This window comes from Cetorhinus maximus, chromosome 12 (genome assembly GCF_964194155.1).
Source record: "Cetorhinus maximus chromosome 12, sCetMax3.hap1.1, whole genome shotgun sequence".
Lineage (NCBI taxonomy): Eukaryota > Metazoa > Chordata > Chondrichthyes > Lamniformes > Cetorhinidae > Cetorhinus > Cetorhinus maximus.
The window spans coordinates 107,280,198-107,299,366 of NC_135890.1; the positions used below are offsets into that span (position 1 = coordinate 107,280,198).

At 44.8% G+C, this 19,169-nt stretch overlaps 1 protein-coding gene and 1 pseudogene across 3 annotated transcripts in view; one reads left to right on the forward strand and one right to left on the reverse strand.

The window, feature by feature from the left end:
- Positions 1-5,273: 5,273 nt before the first annotated feature.
- LOC144687815 (polyubiquitin pseudogene) lies at positions 5,274-10,010 on the reverse strand (annotated as a pseudogene). Of its 2 annotated transcripts, XR_013578214.1 has the most exons (3): positions 9,510-10,010; positions 7,110-7,234; positions 5,274-6,080 (listed from the first exon to the last, which is right to left on the reverse strand). The product of XR_013578214.1 is annotated as a polyubiquitin pseudogene, transcript variant X1 (transcript). The 2 variants fall into 2 exon arrangements; XR_013578215.1 differs by lacking the exons at positions 7,110-7,234; positions 9,510-10,010 and adding an exon at positions 6,233-6,950.
- The window catches only part of LOC144688011 (2'-5'-oligoadenylate synthase 3-like), a 60,400-nt gene continuing 50,444 nt past the window's right edge, over positions 9,214-19,169 (forward strand). The window contains exons 1-4 of the mRNA XM_078554664.1: positions 9,214-9,432; positions 15,686-15,986; positions 16,886-16,956; positions 17,560-17,810. Of these exons, the coding sequence (XP_078410790.1) occupies positions 9,259-9,432; positions 15,686-15,986; positions 16,886-16,956; positions 17,560-17,810 (797 nt within the window). The 5' untranslated portion in view covers positions 9,214-9,258. The remainder of the gene's footprint in view (positions 9,433-15,685; positions 15,987-16,885; positions 16,957-17,559; positions 17,811-19,169) is intronic.

A 19,169-nucleotide genomic window follows, 5' to 3' on the forward strand; every position in this document is an offset into this window, starting at 1 on the left:
GGCATATTATATAGATCATATAATACATCTCATAAAAATGAAAACCTGTGCTTGTAAAGTACTTTGTAAAAATGTTATTGTTTTATGTACTCACCTTACTTTGTTACTTCAGCTGTACTGCTCCAGCTCATGGGCCTTGGCTAGGAAGCAGCAGAAGTACAGGTTAAGGGTCTTGAGGTGGCTGATGTTGAAGTCCAGGTTGTTACACAGCACCATGGTGATAGAGTTGCACTCAGCCAGGCCACCAGGCTCATGGTTGGCGATGGATTTGAGACACAGCGAATCGGCCATGGGCAGTAGTCACTGGCTTAAAGGGGAGACTGAGTGACGAACAGGGCAAGGGCAGTGCCGGATGTTGTCTGCGTCTCAGTGCAGTTGCTGGGCACAGTCTCAGAGGCGGGGGGAGATCGATCTGGGCTTCACACTGGTGGCGTCTTCAGCAAAGCACATCACCCTCAGCTTCAGGGTTTTATCTTTTATCGTTTTGAAATTGTGCTCTCACTTTGGATTCTTGGTAGTACATGGCAAATTGGACACCTACTGTGTGAATGGCAATGCATTCACTCACGTTACAGAAAGTTTCATCATCTGACTGTTGTGTCCAGCATTGAGCCACTGCCTTCAAGAGACGATGAGAGAACTTGAAGAGAAGAAGGAAGAAGAAACAAACATAAGCTCCACAGAGACTGTCAACGGTCTACAATTCATGATGAAAAGCAATGACCCTGAAATTCTGCAGGGGTTTTTCCAGTCTCCGGTGGGAGATCTGTAGACTACTCAGTGAAATGGTATAAACAGCCACTTTCAGCCTTTTCGCTGTGGGTGCCACTGGTCTTTTGCTGGAGTTAGAACATCAGGTGATGAAAACTACCACGCCCGCCATCCCCCCACAACCACCCCCCCACCCACCACCCCCCACCCCTCAACACCATCAAATTTAATCACATAAGTTCATAAGAAATTGGAGCAGAAGTCAGAAGTAGGCCATACGGCCCTTCAAGCCAGCCCCACCATTCAATAAGTTAATGGCTGATCTAATTGTGCTTTTAAGTCCACTTTCCTACCTGCCTTCCATAACCCTTGACTCCCTTGTCAATCAAAAAATTGCCTTGATGTGATTATCAGGTTAGGATTTGTGTTAACATTGGAGTTTAGTTGGAACGATGGGGTTTCCTTTCAGCCAGTTAGTCATCGATCTGGGATGACCCAGGGCAAATCCTGTCACTTTGTATTGTGAGACATTGAGTTGAACTGATTAACAATCAATCTGGTAAAATGGCTAGCATCTGGAGGGATGGTGACAATCTCACTTCAATATACATATACATCCCTCACAACCCCACTCACTAGTTTGTGAACTGCTGGTCTAAAATATGTGCTGAAGTTGGATTTCTTGCACAGCTTTCTGACACGATGCATCTATGGCACATCTACTACTGAAATATAGCCTGAATAAATTATATTAGCCTGAGCAATTCTATTATCATTCATTTTTCAATTCATTTATGGGATGTGCTTTTTGCTGGCTAGACCATCGCTTATTGCCCATCCCTAATTGTCCTTGAGAAGATGGTGGTGAGCTGCCTTCTTGAACCACTGCAGTCCATGTGGTATAGGTACATCCACAGTGCTGTTAGGGAGGGTGGAAATGGTGGAGTGTAGGATATGCTGGGCCGTACAATTCTGCTGCTGCTGGTGCTCCACAGAGCCTCCTGTCCAGTCTTGATCTGCTCTAAATCTATCCCATTTAGCATAGCGGTAGAGCCACACAACACGATGGGGTGTATCCTCTTTGTGATGATGGGACATTGTCTCTGCATGGACTGTGCTGTGGTCACTCCTAATGCTACTGTCATGGGCAGTTGCATCGGCGGCATGTTAGTGAAGATGAGGTCAAGTACACTTTTCCCCCTTTTCTTGGTTCCCTCACCACCCAGTCTAGCAGCTATGTCCTTTAGTACTCAGCCAGCTTGGTCTGTGCTGCTGCTTCCGAACAGTGAAGCTCCCCACCAGGATTTCCCTCAGAGCTTCCTCCAAATGGTGTTCAACATTCAGCAGGAGTTCTCCTTGCCCCTGTCATGCCATGAGACTTCATGGGGGTGCTGGAGTCAATGTTGACGACTCAACCATATACCACTGTGCCAGCAGGCCTGATGGATCTGTCCTGTCGGTGGGATTCGAGGTTCCCTGGAGCATTAGCCTGGGTTGTTGGATTACTAGTATAGTGAAAATATCACTATGCCGCCGCCTCCCCTGTACAAAGCTTCATTCTTTCAGGCCTGTTGCAATACAACCAATTTTAATAACTTCGCTTTGTTAACGCAAGATTCCTTTTTTATTAATTTTCTAGTTTCCATATTACATAGGTTCTTATCTCTAGACTGAATTTCTTTAATGTCCTTCCTGGTGTTTTCCTAAGCTTCATCCTCCATCCACATAAAGTGCAGATAATTGTTTTCAGTCAGAAATTATAATCACTCTTTTATCTGCCGAATGCATAATCTATGACTCTGTGACTATCATGCACTCATTCTGATTCAGCCCCTATGATGAAAGGCACTAACTTTATTTTATGCCCCCTGTGACACCTCAACTGTAAGGAAACAGGGAAGGGATTACAGTGATGTGGCTGGTATAGCACAATGGCATCTCCACATTGGTAACAGTGATGTAAATTATATAATTCTAGTTTTTGTACAGATTGAGGAGAAGTTACAAAAACTGAATTTGGCCACGCAATGTCCTGTGTCCTGAGCAGTGATACGTAGATAAGTGCTTGATGGTCAGCACAGATACGATGGGCTGAAGAGCCTGTTTCTGTGCTGTGTAACTCCATGACTCTGTGACTCTAATACAATATTTCCTGGGCGGGTGCCTGAGTTGAGTGTTTGGCGCTGGTTTATGTGAGATATGGAGAGAGTGAGGGAAGGTGATGGTGAGGTTGATCAGCCCTGATTTGAATGGCAGAGCTGGTTCAAAGAGCTAAATCTCTACTACTTCTGATGTTCTTGTTTGACTTGACAGTGCACCAATATTGTAAAAAGCTCGTCAAATGAAAGGTTAATTTTAATCTGAACTGATAGTGAGAGTGATTGCAGATTGAATTACAAATCTAGAGCTAACCCAAAGGGGCAGAGGAATCAGTTCTCCTCTTAAAAATTAAATTAGACATTTTGGCTGAGATATTCATCTTAGTCTGATGTAGCATGTAACTGAGCTGGAGAGGCTCTCCATCAAAAGTGCACCCTCAAAACGGCTGCTGTAATACCCACCCCATGGCCTTGCCCTGACCTTGTTCCACATTCTCGAAGCAAATTAACTTTTGCAATTAAATGAAACAAGGGAGTGGGGTCCCCATATTTTCCTTTCTTTGTGCCCGGTTACCATCCCTGAAAATCAGCACCAGTTTACCAGTGACAGTTCTTAACCGATCAGAGATTGGGAAGGTGAAGAGGAGAAAGGTGCAGGAGGCCAATCAGGATGAAGATGCCGAGAAGTAAGGTGGGTCCAAACACCTCATGACCATCAAACAGGCGCGAGCACTGATCCTTGCAGCACCCGGCTAGTTACATCCTGCCAACCAGAAAATGGCCCGTTTATTGCTACTCTCTGTTTTCTGACCATTAATCGATTCTCTGTTCATGTAATATATTAGCCCCAATCCCACGAGCCCCAATCTTTTGAAATAAACTCTTGGGTGGCACCTTATCGAATGCCTTTGGAAAATCCAATTAAACTGAATCCACTGGTTCCCCCTCATCTACCCTGCTATTCAGAACCTCAACAAACCTTAACAAATGTATAGAACACAACTTCCCTTTCATAGATCCATGTTGACTCTGACCAGTCAAATTATGATTTTCTAAGTGCCCTATTATCAAGTTCCTGATAAATTGTAGCATGTTCCTTACTGCTGATGTCAGACTAACTGGCCTGTACTCCTCCCTGTTTCTATCTCCTTTCGTTTCTTGAATAGTGGGGTTATGTTTGATTCTTCAGCTCCATGAGGACTGTTTGAATATCTATGGAATTCTGCAAGACCACTGCCAGTGCCCCCACTATCTCTGTCGCCAGCTCTTTAAAACCCTAGGAATTCGACAATGGGCCCAGGGAATCTGTTGCCTTTTATTCCCATGAATTTCTCCAGTACGTTGTTCAGAATATTATTAGAGTAATGCTGGGGACATTAATCTTCGTAGCGACTGGATAAAATAAATCTGCTGTAGTAATGTGGGGGATAAGGTTATAGAATGCAGTTAAAAATGTTTTCTAGATCCGTGTCAGCAACCAGCCAAAAGGAGAGGTCCCTAATTTTGGCACTAGATAGGGAACACAATCTTGGGGACTCCTGAGTGTGGTTCCAGAGAACAGTATCCATCCCTCTGATTTTACTGTCCTCTGCCATTACCACATTCCTTCCCCACAGCCAACACTCAATGTAAATGGCCTCATGTATCATGGTGCTATGGTCTGTTTTCTCATCCACCAGATTTTTTTATCATTCAGACAGGCAGCAGGTAGCCCATGCCTGTTAGATAAGGACAATGGCTGAGGTCCCCTGCACTGCATGATTGTGCTATGCTGTCTATGTTCCTATTTTCTTATCCGCCTTGTGTCTCCTTACCGACCTGACCCGCAGCCACAACCTCCTGTCCCTGACCACTAATTAGACACTATGCGACACTACCTAACCTAAGGAGTGTGACTGCCCTTGGATAAAGTGTCCAGCTAACAGTCTTCCTCCCTAATGCCCCACAATGCCTGCATCTCGGACTCCAGTTCCACAACTCCAAAATTGAACTTCCTTGAGATTCACACACTTACTGTGGATGTGGTTGTCAGCAATTGCAATGCTGTCCACAAACTCCCACATGCTGCTGTTGTGGTAAAGTACCTGCACTGCCATCACTATCTAACCCTGTTGTATGTATTTAATTAATTAACATTTATGCATTTAATCAACTTAGCTTTTTTTTTAACCTTTACAATACAGTTTTAAGTGATTGGTATATTGATATTTATCTGTAAATTACCCATTTCCTCCCCGTGCTGTGACGTCACTTTGTGAAAGCAACAAAGCCCTGAGTTTACCAGCTCTTCTGGCCATTTATGAAGCAGTCATAGAATCTTTAAGAGTAACAGAACATACTTTTGACCAATGATCGGCCAGGATTGATGTGAATCAAAGTATCACGAGTCAATGATCAGAATGGAACACGTTGCATCAGCAGTCCCCCCCGATTCCTTCTATGTTGTTAATTAAGTTGCTGACCCTTGTAAAATTTATGTCCAATGTCTTGTACCAGCATCTTTCCTCGGGTGAGAATGCAGGAAGGTGACCTGCACCCAGGCCTCAGTTGGTATCATTCCCTAGTCAGACATTATCTGTTGAACAAAGTTCCTGTTGTTATGGGAACTGGGGCAGACAGGAATAAGATCCAAAAGTATCATGGACAAGTCAGTGACTGTGCAACCTGGGACTCTTACTAACTGCAGCTGAGAAAACAGGAGTATATGAAAAAATTGATCAATTGAGGCACTATAAATAATTTACTTCTGTAATAGCTAGAGTTCATCGTATAAACCGCTGCAAGTGCAGGTAAACCACCTCGTAGACGTAGCAGGAGGAAGATGGTGCTCTCAGACTGAATATTGTAGTCGGCGAGTGACCGACCATCCTCCAGCTGTTTCCCCTCGCAAACCAGACGCTGCTGACTGGCTGGGACACCCTCCTGCCGTTGTACTCGTGCTCTAAAATCCTCAACGGACTCAGAGGGACGGACGTCATATGTAGATCTTTTCCCCTTGTCGTTCCTGGGGAAAATCTGCATCCGCTCCTCGTTCTTGACAAACAGCATGACAGCATCGCTGGGAGAGACATTGTAGTCACACAGCCTCTTGTTGTCCTTCAGCTCCACAGTGCTCCCATTTTGCACCACCAGGCGCTGTTGGAAATAGGGCACATTGGCTTTTTTGTATATCATCATCTTGAGAGCTGAGATTTGGATGGAAGGGTCAACATCAAGTTCAATATCTTCACCGGTCAAAAACCTCACCTGGAGTCTCATCTTGTCAAATTGCTGTTAAGAGATGAACAGGATGTCAGTGATGGGGAAACTTTAAATCACGAGTCAATTTAAAGAATTCATGAGAGAATTTAACAGGCACGACACATTATCACAGTCACTGGCTGAAATCTCATCTACAATAATCCCAAAATCTGGCTTCCTACATGATACCTGAATCGCCTAGAAACCAATCTTCACAAACTCCTTCCTTCCAGCCAGTTAAAAGCAGCAGATTCACAATCTGTTCTCCTGTCTGCATTTGGTTGTGTTTTTGTTGCTCTATGCTGATATTGTTAAAATATCCAGAATCCTGAGGGCCTGTGTACCACACTGCAATACTGGCAACGGCCTGAAGTAGCCCTCAGTGAGCTGTGTAATGTGGCACAGTCTGAGTTTGGCTTCATGGGGAGATAAGAACATGGGCTTGGCAGTTCTGAGTTTCTCTTGATCTTGCACCATAGCTTCAGCAATTCATCAGTGGAGTCTAAGAGAATGGGTGTAAATGAAGGAAAATGGCTGTAAGTTTCAGCATCATATTAGAGGAACCATTTGTATAACTCTCTAAACCAGAAGACAGGGCACCCCTAGTCCAGTGGTCAAAAAAAAAGTACCCTATTGTTGAGTAGAATTTTCTCTTTTGATGCCAGTGGTCTATGAATGAAATATGTACAGTTATGACAGACCAATCAGCAGAGAGTTATTCTGTACAGAAATGCTTCCTTTCAGATTCAGACTTACATAATTCATTCTATTGAAAAACAAGAAACTACTTTGCTGATATTAGATAATGAATGTTTAACGCATTACTTTAAATTTCCATCTTTAAAATAGCAGACAAAGGGGTGGCACATAAACATGTTAAGTTGTTATCGCCTTGTATTGTCTTCAATAACTCACAGGCTATGCTTTTTAAATTAACCTGACCCAGTTCAGAGAATATTAAGAACTTATTTTTAATTGTGAGTTTCATTGAGATTCAAAATGACTTATTTTAAAACCCAGAATTAGAATATTGAAATTCCTAAATAAAAGACAGGATACCTGACAATCTTTGCCGGAAGCACAAGTCCAGGCGAATCTGAAGAAATTTGAGCTGCACAATGGGGACAGATTCACTTCCCTGCACAGTTTGTTTTCTCTGTGTTTCTCCACACCGGCTCTCCAATCTAGTATAAGGGAATGAAATCCTGTCTGTATCTTGCTCTGTCTCTTCTGTGTTTCCCACCATTAATCAAGTGAGTGAGTGTCTGGCTCCCTCCTCAGTCCTTTTATTATTATTGCTGGTTTCTGAACATTATAGCCTTGTTGCCCTCTATTTGCTTACACACTGCTGCACTGTCAGAACAAACAAGTGAGACCAGAGCTGGTTTCATTTCCCAAAGCCTCCCCTCAGAGTCTGGGAAATTACCTGACAGGAGCAGCAGGAATGAACCTTGCTACAGGTAACAGGTACTGAATTCCGAGTTATCTCAGTTTCCGATTCCTCTCTGGTGCCACAGTCATAAACAACAAGAACAGAATCAGCTGAACGGTGAGTCAGAGGCCTCACTGCCTGTTTGAAGCTGTGGGCAGGGCTTGAACAATACAATGTATAAAGATACAGGGCATCAGACCAGTCAGTTTAATTATCTAATGAAAAGAAATTGGCCTCAAATTGCAGGGGTCCTGCTCCACGAGTACAAGTCAGGTAGAGCAAAACCCCTTTCCCTTTCCAAACACAAGGCCAAGGGGTTAATGTCACTTCCATGTCGGCGGTCGATACTCAGAAAGTGTAAGAGTGCTTTAGTGGACAGATCCATCCTAATCTTTGCTTTGTTTATAATATCTGAAATCCCTCTGTGACTATTCTCACATGATCCTTTTTGCTGCTACTGTGGACTCGAGCTTCTCTGCCTCCCATGTTCCTTTGCTGCCCCAGGTAAGAAGTACAAGGTTTGTGACATGCAAACCATCTCCACCAATCAATACATTTTGATTGCCTTTTTCTAAAAGAAAACTTAATATTTTGTCAAATCCCACATGTGCACACCCCGGTTGAATTACATTTCATCCTCAGACCCTTCCTCTAGCATCGACATGGTGCATCCTGTGTGACTTCAGCCGAGGTAGAGACAGTCTGTTCAGATCGGTGTTGGAAATTTTTGGTCAGCTTTGCATTAACACTGATCCTCCAGCTGAACACCACTCCACTACTCGTGTTCTTATGGGGGTTCCAACCTGTATCTTACCCTCTCCTCCTCCAACAATGGAAACAGCAGCATAGCCATATCACAGCCATATCACAGCCATTACACAGCCATTACACAGCCATATCACAGCCATATCACATTACTGGCGCTAAGGCCCTGAGGAAAATTGGAGCTGTAGTTAAAGTCTCAAGTTGTTAAAACCAAAGGGCTACATTGTGCCTGAATGAAATGTTGTTCCTCAACCTTATTTTGGGCATTGGAATGCTTTAGACGGCCAAAGACAGAGTGGTCAGAGTGTGTGTGGAAATGGAATAGAATGGCAAGTGACAGGGAGTTTGGTGTTACATTTGTCAGTAGAATAGAGGCGTTCAGCAAAGCGATTGGCCAATCTGCTGCTGGTTTCCCTAATGCAGAGGAGGCTGCACCATAAGCAGCCATTGCTGTGTATTAGGTTGGAGGAAGTACATGTGAATTGCTGTCTCACACAGAAAAAGTGTTTAGGGATTGAACTGTGGTGATTGAGGAAGTGAAAGGCCATTTGTTACATCTTTTGAACTTGCATGGGAAGATGCCAGGGGAAGGCAAATACATGATAGGAGTGATGGAAGAGTGAAGCAGAATGTAATAGAGGGAACAGTCCCATTGTGGCACAGGGAGGAGAGGGGTTGGGAAGTTGTGTTTGGTGCTGGGTTCGCTTGGAGTGGTCAGAAATGACAGAAGGTGATCAATTGACTGAGGTCAGGCAAGGCTCAGCTTTAGTGCCCACTGATCATCAGCGTCAAACCTAAGTTCATGATGACCTGGAGGACTGGTGGCATCCCAGACTGACAGAGGAATAGGGCACAAAATAAAAAAATAAAGGGAAGACAGATGGAAATGTAGATCCAGATATTTCAATACTGTGGTTGCTGTTATCTTCTGAAGGCAGGCATGTCAGCAACACAGTGGGAGGTATATAAGGAGCTGTGGTTACACCAACATCACTTTGTGTGAAAGCTGGAATGATGGAATTATACAGCACTGAGCACAGAAGGTTGGACGATTTCATTAAAAATAACCTGGAGCCGAATGAATTTAATATCAATGTGAGGAAGGCTGTGCACAGAATCTGTGACTTTTTAAGGAATCGATGTTTTCGCGAACAACCTGAGATCAAAGTAATCAGAGCCGTTAAAGTAAGTTATTTTATTTTTAAAGCAGCACATGGAATTAATAATGTTTACAATACTATTTACGATATCAGAAACTTTACCTTGCTTAAGTACGGAGATGTTTTCTGACGTGATTGTGAAGTTTCCTGTTTTCTGTGTTGTACTCCCTTCTCTCTAGAATATGTAAACTCGCTGTAGGACACAGTTTCAAGGGTGGCAGTTGCCTCCAGTGTCTCAACTAAATTAATGGGATTAGGTGGGATCATCATCATTTCATGGGACGATCTCAAAATGATGTCGATTTGCCCTTACAACGGCACAAATTTCGCGGAAAACCTGGATCAAAAGGGGATTTTTTTTCCCTAAAGGGACAGAATGTTTTTGACCTGCTTGTTTTAAAAGCTCAGCAGCTTTAGCTGTTTTTCTGTTAAAGGGAACATTTACTTCAAATCTGTTTCTCTTAAAAAATTACATTTGGATGAACTTTTATCAAAGGTGCAGCATGCTTAAAATATGCTCCTCAAAATCAATAACAGTCCCAATTCCTAAAGTCACAACACACTTGTAAAGCAATTCTAATTTTAAGGCAATAAAGAACTGGTGTGTTACCTGAAATACACATTTCATGTTATTTAGCAATAAATGATACCCATAATTTGGGGAAAGAGGGAACCTCCCTTCTACACCCCCACCAATTCTGAGCACCCCCTCTATTCATCTGATCTTCAGTCAGCTGCAATAATATCATCGTGGGCTCAATTTTCTCTTTAGGGGAGGGAAGCAGGAGTCGGGACTGTTACTTTATCCTGGGGCCAGAGGGATACCAGTCACTCTTTGGGATTTTGCCCAGAGTGCTCTTTTAATTGACATGGAGACAGGTCCCTCCTCCAGTTAAGAGCAGTGGGTGGGCTCTCAAGGCTGGAGGGGCAATCTGGGGCCTTTTAGCTTGAGAGGACCACCTGGCTATAGCAGAAGGTAAGTAACTAAGAGGGTGCTTCAACATGGAGGTGCTCTTTCAGTAGCCAATTGAAAAATTTAGTTAAGAAGTATAGAAATGAGCCAGGCCGCCACTGTGGGGCTTTTGATGGAACGAGGGTCGATTCGCTCTTTGGCTGCAATTGCACCAGGCACACGGGTCCGGGGGAGGAGGGGGTCTGCCTGCTTAGGGCACTGCCCCCTCTCCCAGCCATTGGATGCCTGTGGAGACTGCCTGGAATCTGAATCAGCCTTTCGTACCCACTGTTAACAAAGATCTTAATGAGTTGACCTAATTGACTTCTGGGTTGGGCATTTTAGCCAGGATCCCAAACCCGCCTCCCCCAAAATGGCCAATATGGGAATGGTGTCTGGAAACCGGCTGCCGACCATTTTGAATTCAGCTCTGTCCCTGACTTCAGCAGGGCCTGAAAAGTCAGTGCAGTCAGTCTGTCACATTTACTCTTAGTGCTAGACAAAAGGGAATAATCAGCCCAGGATTCCCAATCCTGTTCAGTGTGGACAAGTTTAGGCTGTGATGCCCCATATGGTTGAATAGCCTGTTGACACCATAAGACCGCAAGACCTAGGAGCAGAAATTAGGCCATTCGGCCCATCGAGTCTGCTCCGCCATTTTCTCAACCCCATTCTCCCGCCTTCTCCCCGTAACCTTTGGTCCCCTTACCAATCAAGAACCTATTGATCTCGCTCTTAAACACATTCAATGACGTGGCCTCCACAGCCTTTTGTGGCAATGAATTCCATAGATTCACCACTCTCTGGCTAAAGAAGTTTCTCCTCATCTCTGTTCTAAAAGGTCTTCCCTTTAATCTGAGGCTGTGCCCTCAGGTCCTAGTCTCTCCTACTAATGGAAACATCTTCCCCACGTCCACTCTATCCAGGCCTTTCAGAATTCTGTAAGTTTCAGTCAGATCCCCCCTCTTCCTTCTAAACTCCATCGAGTATAGACCCAGAGTCCTCAAACGTTCCTCAAATGTTAAGCCTTTCATTCCTGGGATCATTCTCGTGAACCTCCTCTGGAACCTCTCCAGGGCCAGAACATCCTTCCTGAGATATGGGGCCCAAAATTGCTCACAATATTCTAAATGTGGTCTGACCAGAGCCTTATAAAGCCTCAGCAGCACATCCCTGCTTTTATATTCTAGTCCTCTTGAAATAAATGCCAACATTGCATTTGCCTTCCTAACTACCGACTCAACCTGCAAGTTAACCTTAACAGAATCCTGGACTAGGACTCCCAAGTCCCTTTGCACTGCAGATTTCTGTATTCTCTCCCCATTTAGAAAATAGTCTATACCTCTATTCTTCCTACCAAAGTGCATGACCTCACACTTCCCCACGTTGTATTCCATCTGCCACTTCTTTGCCCATTCTCCTAACCTGTCCAAATCCTTCTGCAGCCTCCCCGCCTCCTCAATACTACCTGTCCCTTCACCAGTTTATATTATCTACAAACTTAGCCAGAATACCCTCAGTTCCTTCATCTAGATCATTAACATATAAAGTGAAAAGTTGTGGCCCCATCACTGACACCTGCGGAACTCCACTAGTCACCGGCCGCCATCCTGAGAAGAACCCCCTTATCCCCACTCTCTGCCTCCTGCCAGACAGCCAATCTTCTATCCATGCTAGTACCTTGCCTCTAACACCATGGCCTCTTATCTTACTGAGCAGCCTCCTGTGCGGCACCTTGTCAAAGGCCTTCTGGAAGTCCAAGTAGATAACATCCATTGGCTCTCCTTTGTCTAACCTACTCGTTACCTCCTCAAAGAATTCTAACAGATTTGTCAGGCATGACCTCCCCTTGATGAAACCATGCTGACTTTGCCCTATTTTACCATGCACTTCCAAGTATTCTGAAATTTCATCCATAATAATGGACTCTAAAATCTTACCAACGACCGAGGTCAGGCTAATCGGCCTGTAATTTCCTGTCTTTTGCCTCACTCCCTTCTTAAACAGGGGGGTTACATTAGCGATTTTCCAGTCCTCTGGGACCCTCCCTGACTCAAGTGATTCCTGAAAAATCACCACTAACGCCTCCACTATCTCTTCAGCTATCTTCTTCAGAACTCTGGGGTGTAATGCATCTGGTCCAGGTGACTTATCCACCTTCAGACCTTTCAGTTTTCCTAGCACCTTCTCCTTGGTAATGGCCACCATATTCACCTCTGCCCCCCGACTCTCTTGAACTTTGGGGATGTTACTCGTGTCTTCCACCGTGAAGACTGACGCAAAGTACCTATTCAGTTCCTCTGCCATTTCTTTGTTCCCCAATACTACTTCTCCAGCATCATTTTCCAGCAGCCCAATGTCCACTTTTGCCTCTCTCTTACCCTTTATATATCTAAAAAAAAACTCTTGCAATCTTCTTTTATATTACTGGCTAGTTTACCCTCATATTTAATCTTCTCCCTCCTTATTTCTTTTTTAGTTGTCCTCTGTTGGTCTTTGTAGGCTTCCCAATCCCCTGGTTTCCCACTGCTCTTTGCCACATTGTATTCTTTCTCTTTAGCTTTTATGCTGTCCCTGACTTCCCTTGTCAGCCATGGTTGCCTCGTCCTCCCTTTAGTATACTTCTTCTTCCTAGGGATGAATTTTTGCTGTGTCTCCCAAATTACTCCCAGAAACTCCTGCCATTGCTGTTCCACTGTCTTTCCTGCTAGGCTCATCTCCCAGTCAATTCTGGCCAGCTCCTCCCTCATGCCTCTGTAGTTGCCTTTATTCAACTGTAATACCATTACATCTGATTCCAGCTTTTTCCTCTCAAATTGCAGGGTAAATTCTATCATACTATGGTCACTTCCTCCTAAGGGTTCCTTCACCTTAAGCTCCCTTATCAAATCTGCCTCATTACACATCACTAAATCTAGAATTGCCTGTTCCCTATTGGGCTCCACCACAAGCTGCTCCATAAAGCCATCTTGTAGACATTCCACAAATTCTTTTTCTTGGGATCCACTACCAAACTGATTTTCCCATTCTACCTGAATATTGAAATCCCCCATCATCACTGTAACCTTGCCTTTCTTACATGCCTTTTCTATCTCCTGGTGTATCTTGTGCCCCACATCCTGACTACTGTACGGAGGCCTGTACACAACTCCCATTACGGTGTTTTTACCTTTGCGGTTCCTCAACTCTACCCACACAGATTCTACATCATCTGACCCTACGTCATTTCTTGCTATCGATTTAATTTCATTTCTTACTAACAAAGCAACGCCACCCCCTCTGCCAACCTGCCTATCTTTTCGATAGGATGTATATCCTTGGATATTTAGCTCCCACTCCTGATCCCCTTGCAGCCATGTCACCGTGATGCCCACCACATCATACCTGCCAATTTTAATCTGCGCCACAAGCTCATTTACCTTATTTCGTATACTGCGTGCATTCAGATACAACACCTTCAGTCCTGTATTTCCCGTCCCCTTTCTCATTGTCGTCCCTTTATCTGATGTGCTTGAAGTTAGATTCCTAGCCCTTTCCAAACACTCTGTCCTATTTTGTGTTCTGGAGACTTTAATAACCTCTCCTGGGCTCTGCTTTCTTTTCAGTTTTTTCATAATTTTCCATGAAGTTGAATCCACCCCCTCCACACGCTAACCTGCTGCTTTGTTTCCCATTAGTCATACTTCTTGGAGTTTTACCCTTCCCTTCCCCCCCACTTTCTAGTTTAAAGTCCTGTTGACCACCCTATTTACCCTTTTCACTAGAAATTGGTCCCAGATCGGTTCAGGTGGAGACCGTCCCAACGGTACAGATCCCTCCCGTTCCAATACTGATGCCAGTGCCCCACGAAATGGAAACCCTCTTTCCTGCACCACTCCTTTAGCCACGTGTTTATTTCCCTTATTCCCGCGTCCCTATGCCAATTTGCACATGGCTCGGGTAGTAATCCGGAGATTATAACCCTTGTGGACCTATTCTTTCATTTAGTTCCTAGTTCCTGATAATCCCCAAACAGGTCCTCTTTCCTAGTCTTACCTATGTTATTTGTCCCGACGTGGACCACAACAACTGGATCCTCCCCCTGCCTCTCCAATATCCTTTCAAGCCGGTCAGAGATGTCCTTCACTCTGGCACCAGGCAGGCAACATACCATGCGGGACACTCGATCCTGCTTACAAAGGATGCTATCAATTCCCCTAATTATAGAATCCCCTACAACTACCACTTGTCTTTTTGCTCCCCCCTCTTGAATGGCCTCCTGTGCCACGGTGCCGTGGTCAGCTGGCTCATCCTCCCTACAGCCCTGTTCCTCATCCACACAGGGAGCAAGTACCTCATACCTGTTGGACAAGGTCAAGAGCTGAGGCTCCTCTGTTCCTGAACACAGGATCCCTCTACCTGCCTCACTTGCAGTCACAACCTGCTGACCCTGACCAGTGACCAAACTTGAGGTACTTAATCTACTGGGTGTGACCACCTCCCAAACAAAGTGTCCAAGTAACTCTCCCCCTCCCGGATGTGCCGCAACGTCCGGAGCTTGGACTCCAGCTCATCAATTCTGAGCCGGCTTCCTCCAGCATCCAACACTTGCTGCAGATGTGGTCACTGCGCCTCGCAATGGGATCTGCCAGCTCCCACATCATACAGCTACAGCACATCCCCTGCCCAGCCATCTCGACTTACATAATTAATTTATTAATCAGCTTTGCAGTGTTTTTTTTCAAATTTGGTGCAGATTTCCTACCAACCAATCAGGTCACAGATTTCCTGTGATGTCATTTTTTCAGTTTTAGCTTCAGTTACTCTGTGCCCTGAGGTCACCGCTCCGGTGCTCCTCTCTCCGAGTCTGCTCCCTGGAGACAAGGCCACGAATCCCCGACGTAAGCTAGATTTATACTCACCGCTCCGGTGCTCCTCCCTCCAAGTCTGCTTCCAGGATTTACTCACCAATCAGCTGCTTTATCTTTAAAATCCACTTTCAGAAGAGTGTCCCTCGCAGGTCTGGTGCACTCCTGAAGGCACTGCCTCTTCCTCTCTCTCTCTCTTTTTTTAGGGTTAAGGAGGATGGAGGGATGGAAACACTACAGCAATGTAATGTTTGGGGAATTGCTGAAGTGGGCTTCTAGACCTCTGTCTCATTAAGAGTCAGCACCTTCACAAAAAGAGGGCAAGAGGAAAAAATCAGAAGGGAAACGGCAGCAAAAATTGAGCCTAAAGGACACAGATAGTCTGCATGGCTTCAATAACTCTTCCACATTTCAGTAATGGTAAGTTCACCAGTCATTGAAATAATCATAAATAATTGTCTATTTTCCCTCCTCCTCAGGGAGGGTCGTCAGGCAAAGGAACAGCTTTAAGAAACGGTTCAGATGCGGATCTGGTTGTCTTCCTCAGTTGTTTCCAGAGTTTCCAGGAGCAGAGAAACACCAGGCATGAAATCCTTGAAGGAATCCAGCAAATGCTGGAAAAGTGTGAATCCAGTATTGCCTATGAGATCAGTGATATCAGTATCAATTTTATACCGAACAGCAACAGCCCACCAAAATCGATGAGCTTTTCAATAAAATCAAAGAAGAAAGATTCAGACAGCGTGGATTTTGATATTTTGCCAACATTCGATGCATTAAGTAAGAATTGATGCGGTTATTAAATCATTAAAGCTCAAGTTTAATTTTAATTCTTCCATTAGCCTCTGCCGTCCATCAAGAAAAACAGTGGGTGTTATCAGCTTTGCTTTATCACATGTCCTGTTCCTAGTTAAGATGATGCCATAGTTGAGCTCTATATTTGGTTATTAGAGTTGTTGCTGAGGGAGAATATGTTGCTTTTTAAGTGGGACATTAGCCTAGGTTTAGGATTGACATTATTAACTGGCGTTAACGGTTTGGTATTATGATGCTGATGGAAAGTTTAGGATACAAACACTTTAACTTAAAGAAACAAAATCTAACCAGTAATGTTGATGTCTGAATTTATTTCATTTCCCCTCCGTTTCCAAAGCAAATGATTCAGTTCCTTAGTCACCAGAAGTGCCTGGTACTTCTGTCAGCTGATCATTTTTCATACAAAAACAGGAGTGTCAGCAGCAACACAAAAATAAAATACTGTGGATGCTGAAAATCTGAAATAAAAGCAGAAAGTGCTGAAAATATTCATCGTGCCTAGCAGCGCCTGTGGAGAGAAACAGAGGCCTGGATTTCACCATGATGGAGGGCCTTTCCGCCATGTTGAAAATGGTGGACAAGCCCGGAAATAGGAAGTCCCACCCCCAAACACCACACTTTCCATTTTCGTGAGGTGGGAATGAAGTTGGGCTGGGGTTTGTGCATAGGTGGATTATGGACGCAGCTGGTGGTATAAATCACCAGCTGCCTCCACTGAAGTGGGATTTTGGTCAGCTGGGTGTGTGAAACCCAAAGTGTGTAGATTGGACCAGATGAGAGTAGGGCCCAGGTTTTTGCCCTGGGGTTGGGAGATTTCCTGGCTCAGTGAACCCAATCTTTAAAAGTCTCTGCCTGCCAGTCAGGTTTTTGGTCAGGGAAGGGAGGCATAGCTGAAATAGAAGTTGGAACGGGTGACTACAGAAGGAGTGCAGAGGTTAGCGGATGCAGAGGCGGGATGGACGCAAGGCCTGCAGAACAAAAAACATCCCTCCTACCTCACCCCTTGCCCCCTCACCCTCCCACACACTCCCTATACCTCGTCCATGCCAACCCATGACCCTCTACACACACCCCATGCCTCTTCATACCCCCATGCCAACTTAGTGTCAACTCACTCCAACTCCTGCCCCAACCCACCATTCTTTGCCTCTAACCCCAGGGCAGGGACGGCAGGAATCTAAACCCTGACTCTCCAACGCACTATTCTGTAGGATCATGTCCACAATTTGCCCATGGACAGTTTGTGTGCTCAGCCTTATCTTTGTGGAGAGATACTGAATGGAGATTTGGCATTTCATCCAATAGAAGGAGAAAAAGTTGGAATGAGGCCACTTTGGGCAGATCTTGTGGACTTCTTAGTGGATGCTGAGGCGGCAGCACTAGACTAGGTCTAGCTTCAACCAGTCCTATCAAGAAAGTTGCTTGGTTTCCGAAGAATGATGGAAGTAAAATATATGGAAGCAAAAATATAGGATGGAAGGAGGAGTGAGTACTTTTAATATCTTGTATATTTACATTTATCAACCATTTGCTCTAGCATGTCAAGCCACGGAAATCTGATCTGAGACATGGCGATCGTCTTCCTGCTAAGTATACAGTGGAGCTGCTGGCTATCTATGCCTGGGAGCAAGGCAATGGGCAGGAGAGATTCAGCACAGCTGAAGGATTCCGGACAGTCCTTGAACTGATCTGCAGATATCAGGATCTGTGCATCTACTGGACTCAGAACTACAACGTCAAGAATAGAGTCTTTGCAGACTTTCTAATAAAGAAACTCAGTGGCAAGAGGTAATCTTCAATTACATTTAAAACTAAACCAATTAGAGCTGATTCACTTCTTTGAACATTTCCCAATTAAGGGGGCTGATTCGGGGCGTTTTTAGGGTCTGGTTCAGTTGGTCTTTAATATCCATCCCTAACTTTGGCGTCATGGGGTGTCGAATAAGTGACATGTTGGCTGCATCATTTGAATGTGATGAATGTGCAGCTGAATGTTTAGAGTGAGAGTGAATCCAACACATTTGTTCTTTGTGAAAACGTGCCCAAGAGGCAACAGTTTTCATAACGTTACACGCGCCCGCACCTGAACTTCCCCCACACTGGGTGGTGGGGGGGGGGGGGGGGGGGGTGGAATTCTTCCCCAGGTATCTTAAGATAATTACAATCTTTAAACTGCTATAAAAATACAAATTAATACAATTAACATCATAATGTAATTACAGAGGAGGAAGGGTATATTATTGATCTTAGGTCACTGATACGGAATTGAACCAGTGATATGGTTCCAGAGAAATGGATCAGAGCCTCTTCCTGGCCCAAACAAGGCCACTGAAGAAGCTGAGGCTGAGGTTAAGGACTCCCTATGCTGGGATTTCATGTATCCTTGAGTTTAAGGGGAGCCAGCATGAGTTTTCACATCAATATACAGAGCGAGAACAAGTGGGCTGGTTTCCTTTTGAATGGAAGAAGATATGAGGCACAGTTTATCATCCTTTGGGAGTAGACCACTTGGTGATATTCTGGACAACAATCACCAGCCCTGATTGACCAACATCACCTTGTTTTGCGCTGTCTGGATCAGGTGCCTGATTGGGACACTAATGGCAGGATTTTGCCCTCATCAGGTGGGCTCAGCAGGGGCGAGCGGAAGCAGTTGGGAAGCCGACCACTGTCCGCGATTGGGGCCGGACCGTAATTTTAATCTGGCGGGCCAATTAAGGGGAGGAGGGCGAGAGTGCAAGTTCGCGCAAGTGTGTGTAGGAAAAGCTCCCTGAGGCACAGAGCTGCCTCAGGGGGCTGAAGTTATGAAAAATTACAAGTAAAGCATTTTACGATGTTAAGAAACATGTCCTCTCATGTGGCTCTGTCACATCAGTAAGGACATGTTAGAAATTAGTGTGATCATTTTCTTATAATGACGGATCGAAACTTCCTCCCTTTCGTGGATGAGGTTTCGTAAAAAATGCAAAGGTCGCTTTGGCCGTAAACGCTGAGCTGAGAAATGGGACAGAAATTTCCCCCCGTTGGAGTTGGGGGGGGGGTTGTGTAGGGGCGGGTGGGGGCACAAAACCAATTGGTTTATGTGAGTGTCCCAATTAAGGCCCGCCCAGCGTGACGTGCGCCAGGAAGCACTGAGCGCTCCCTGTG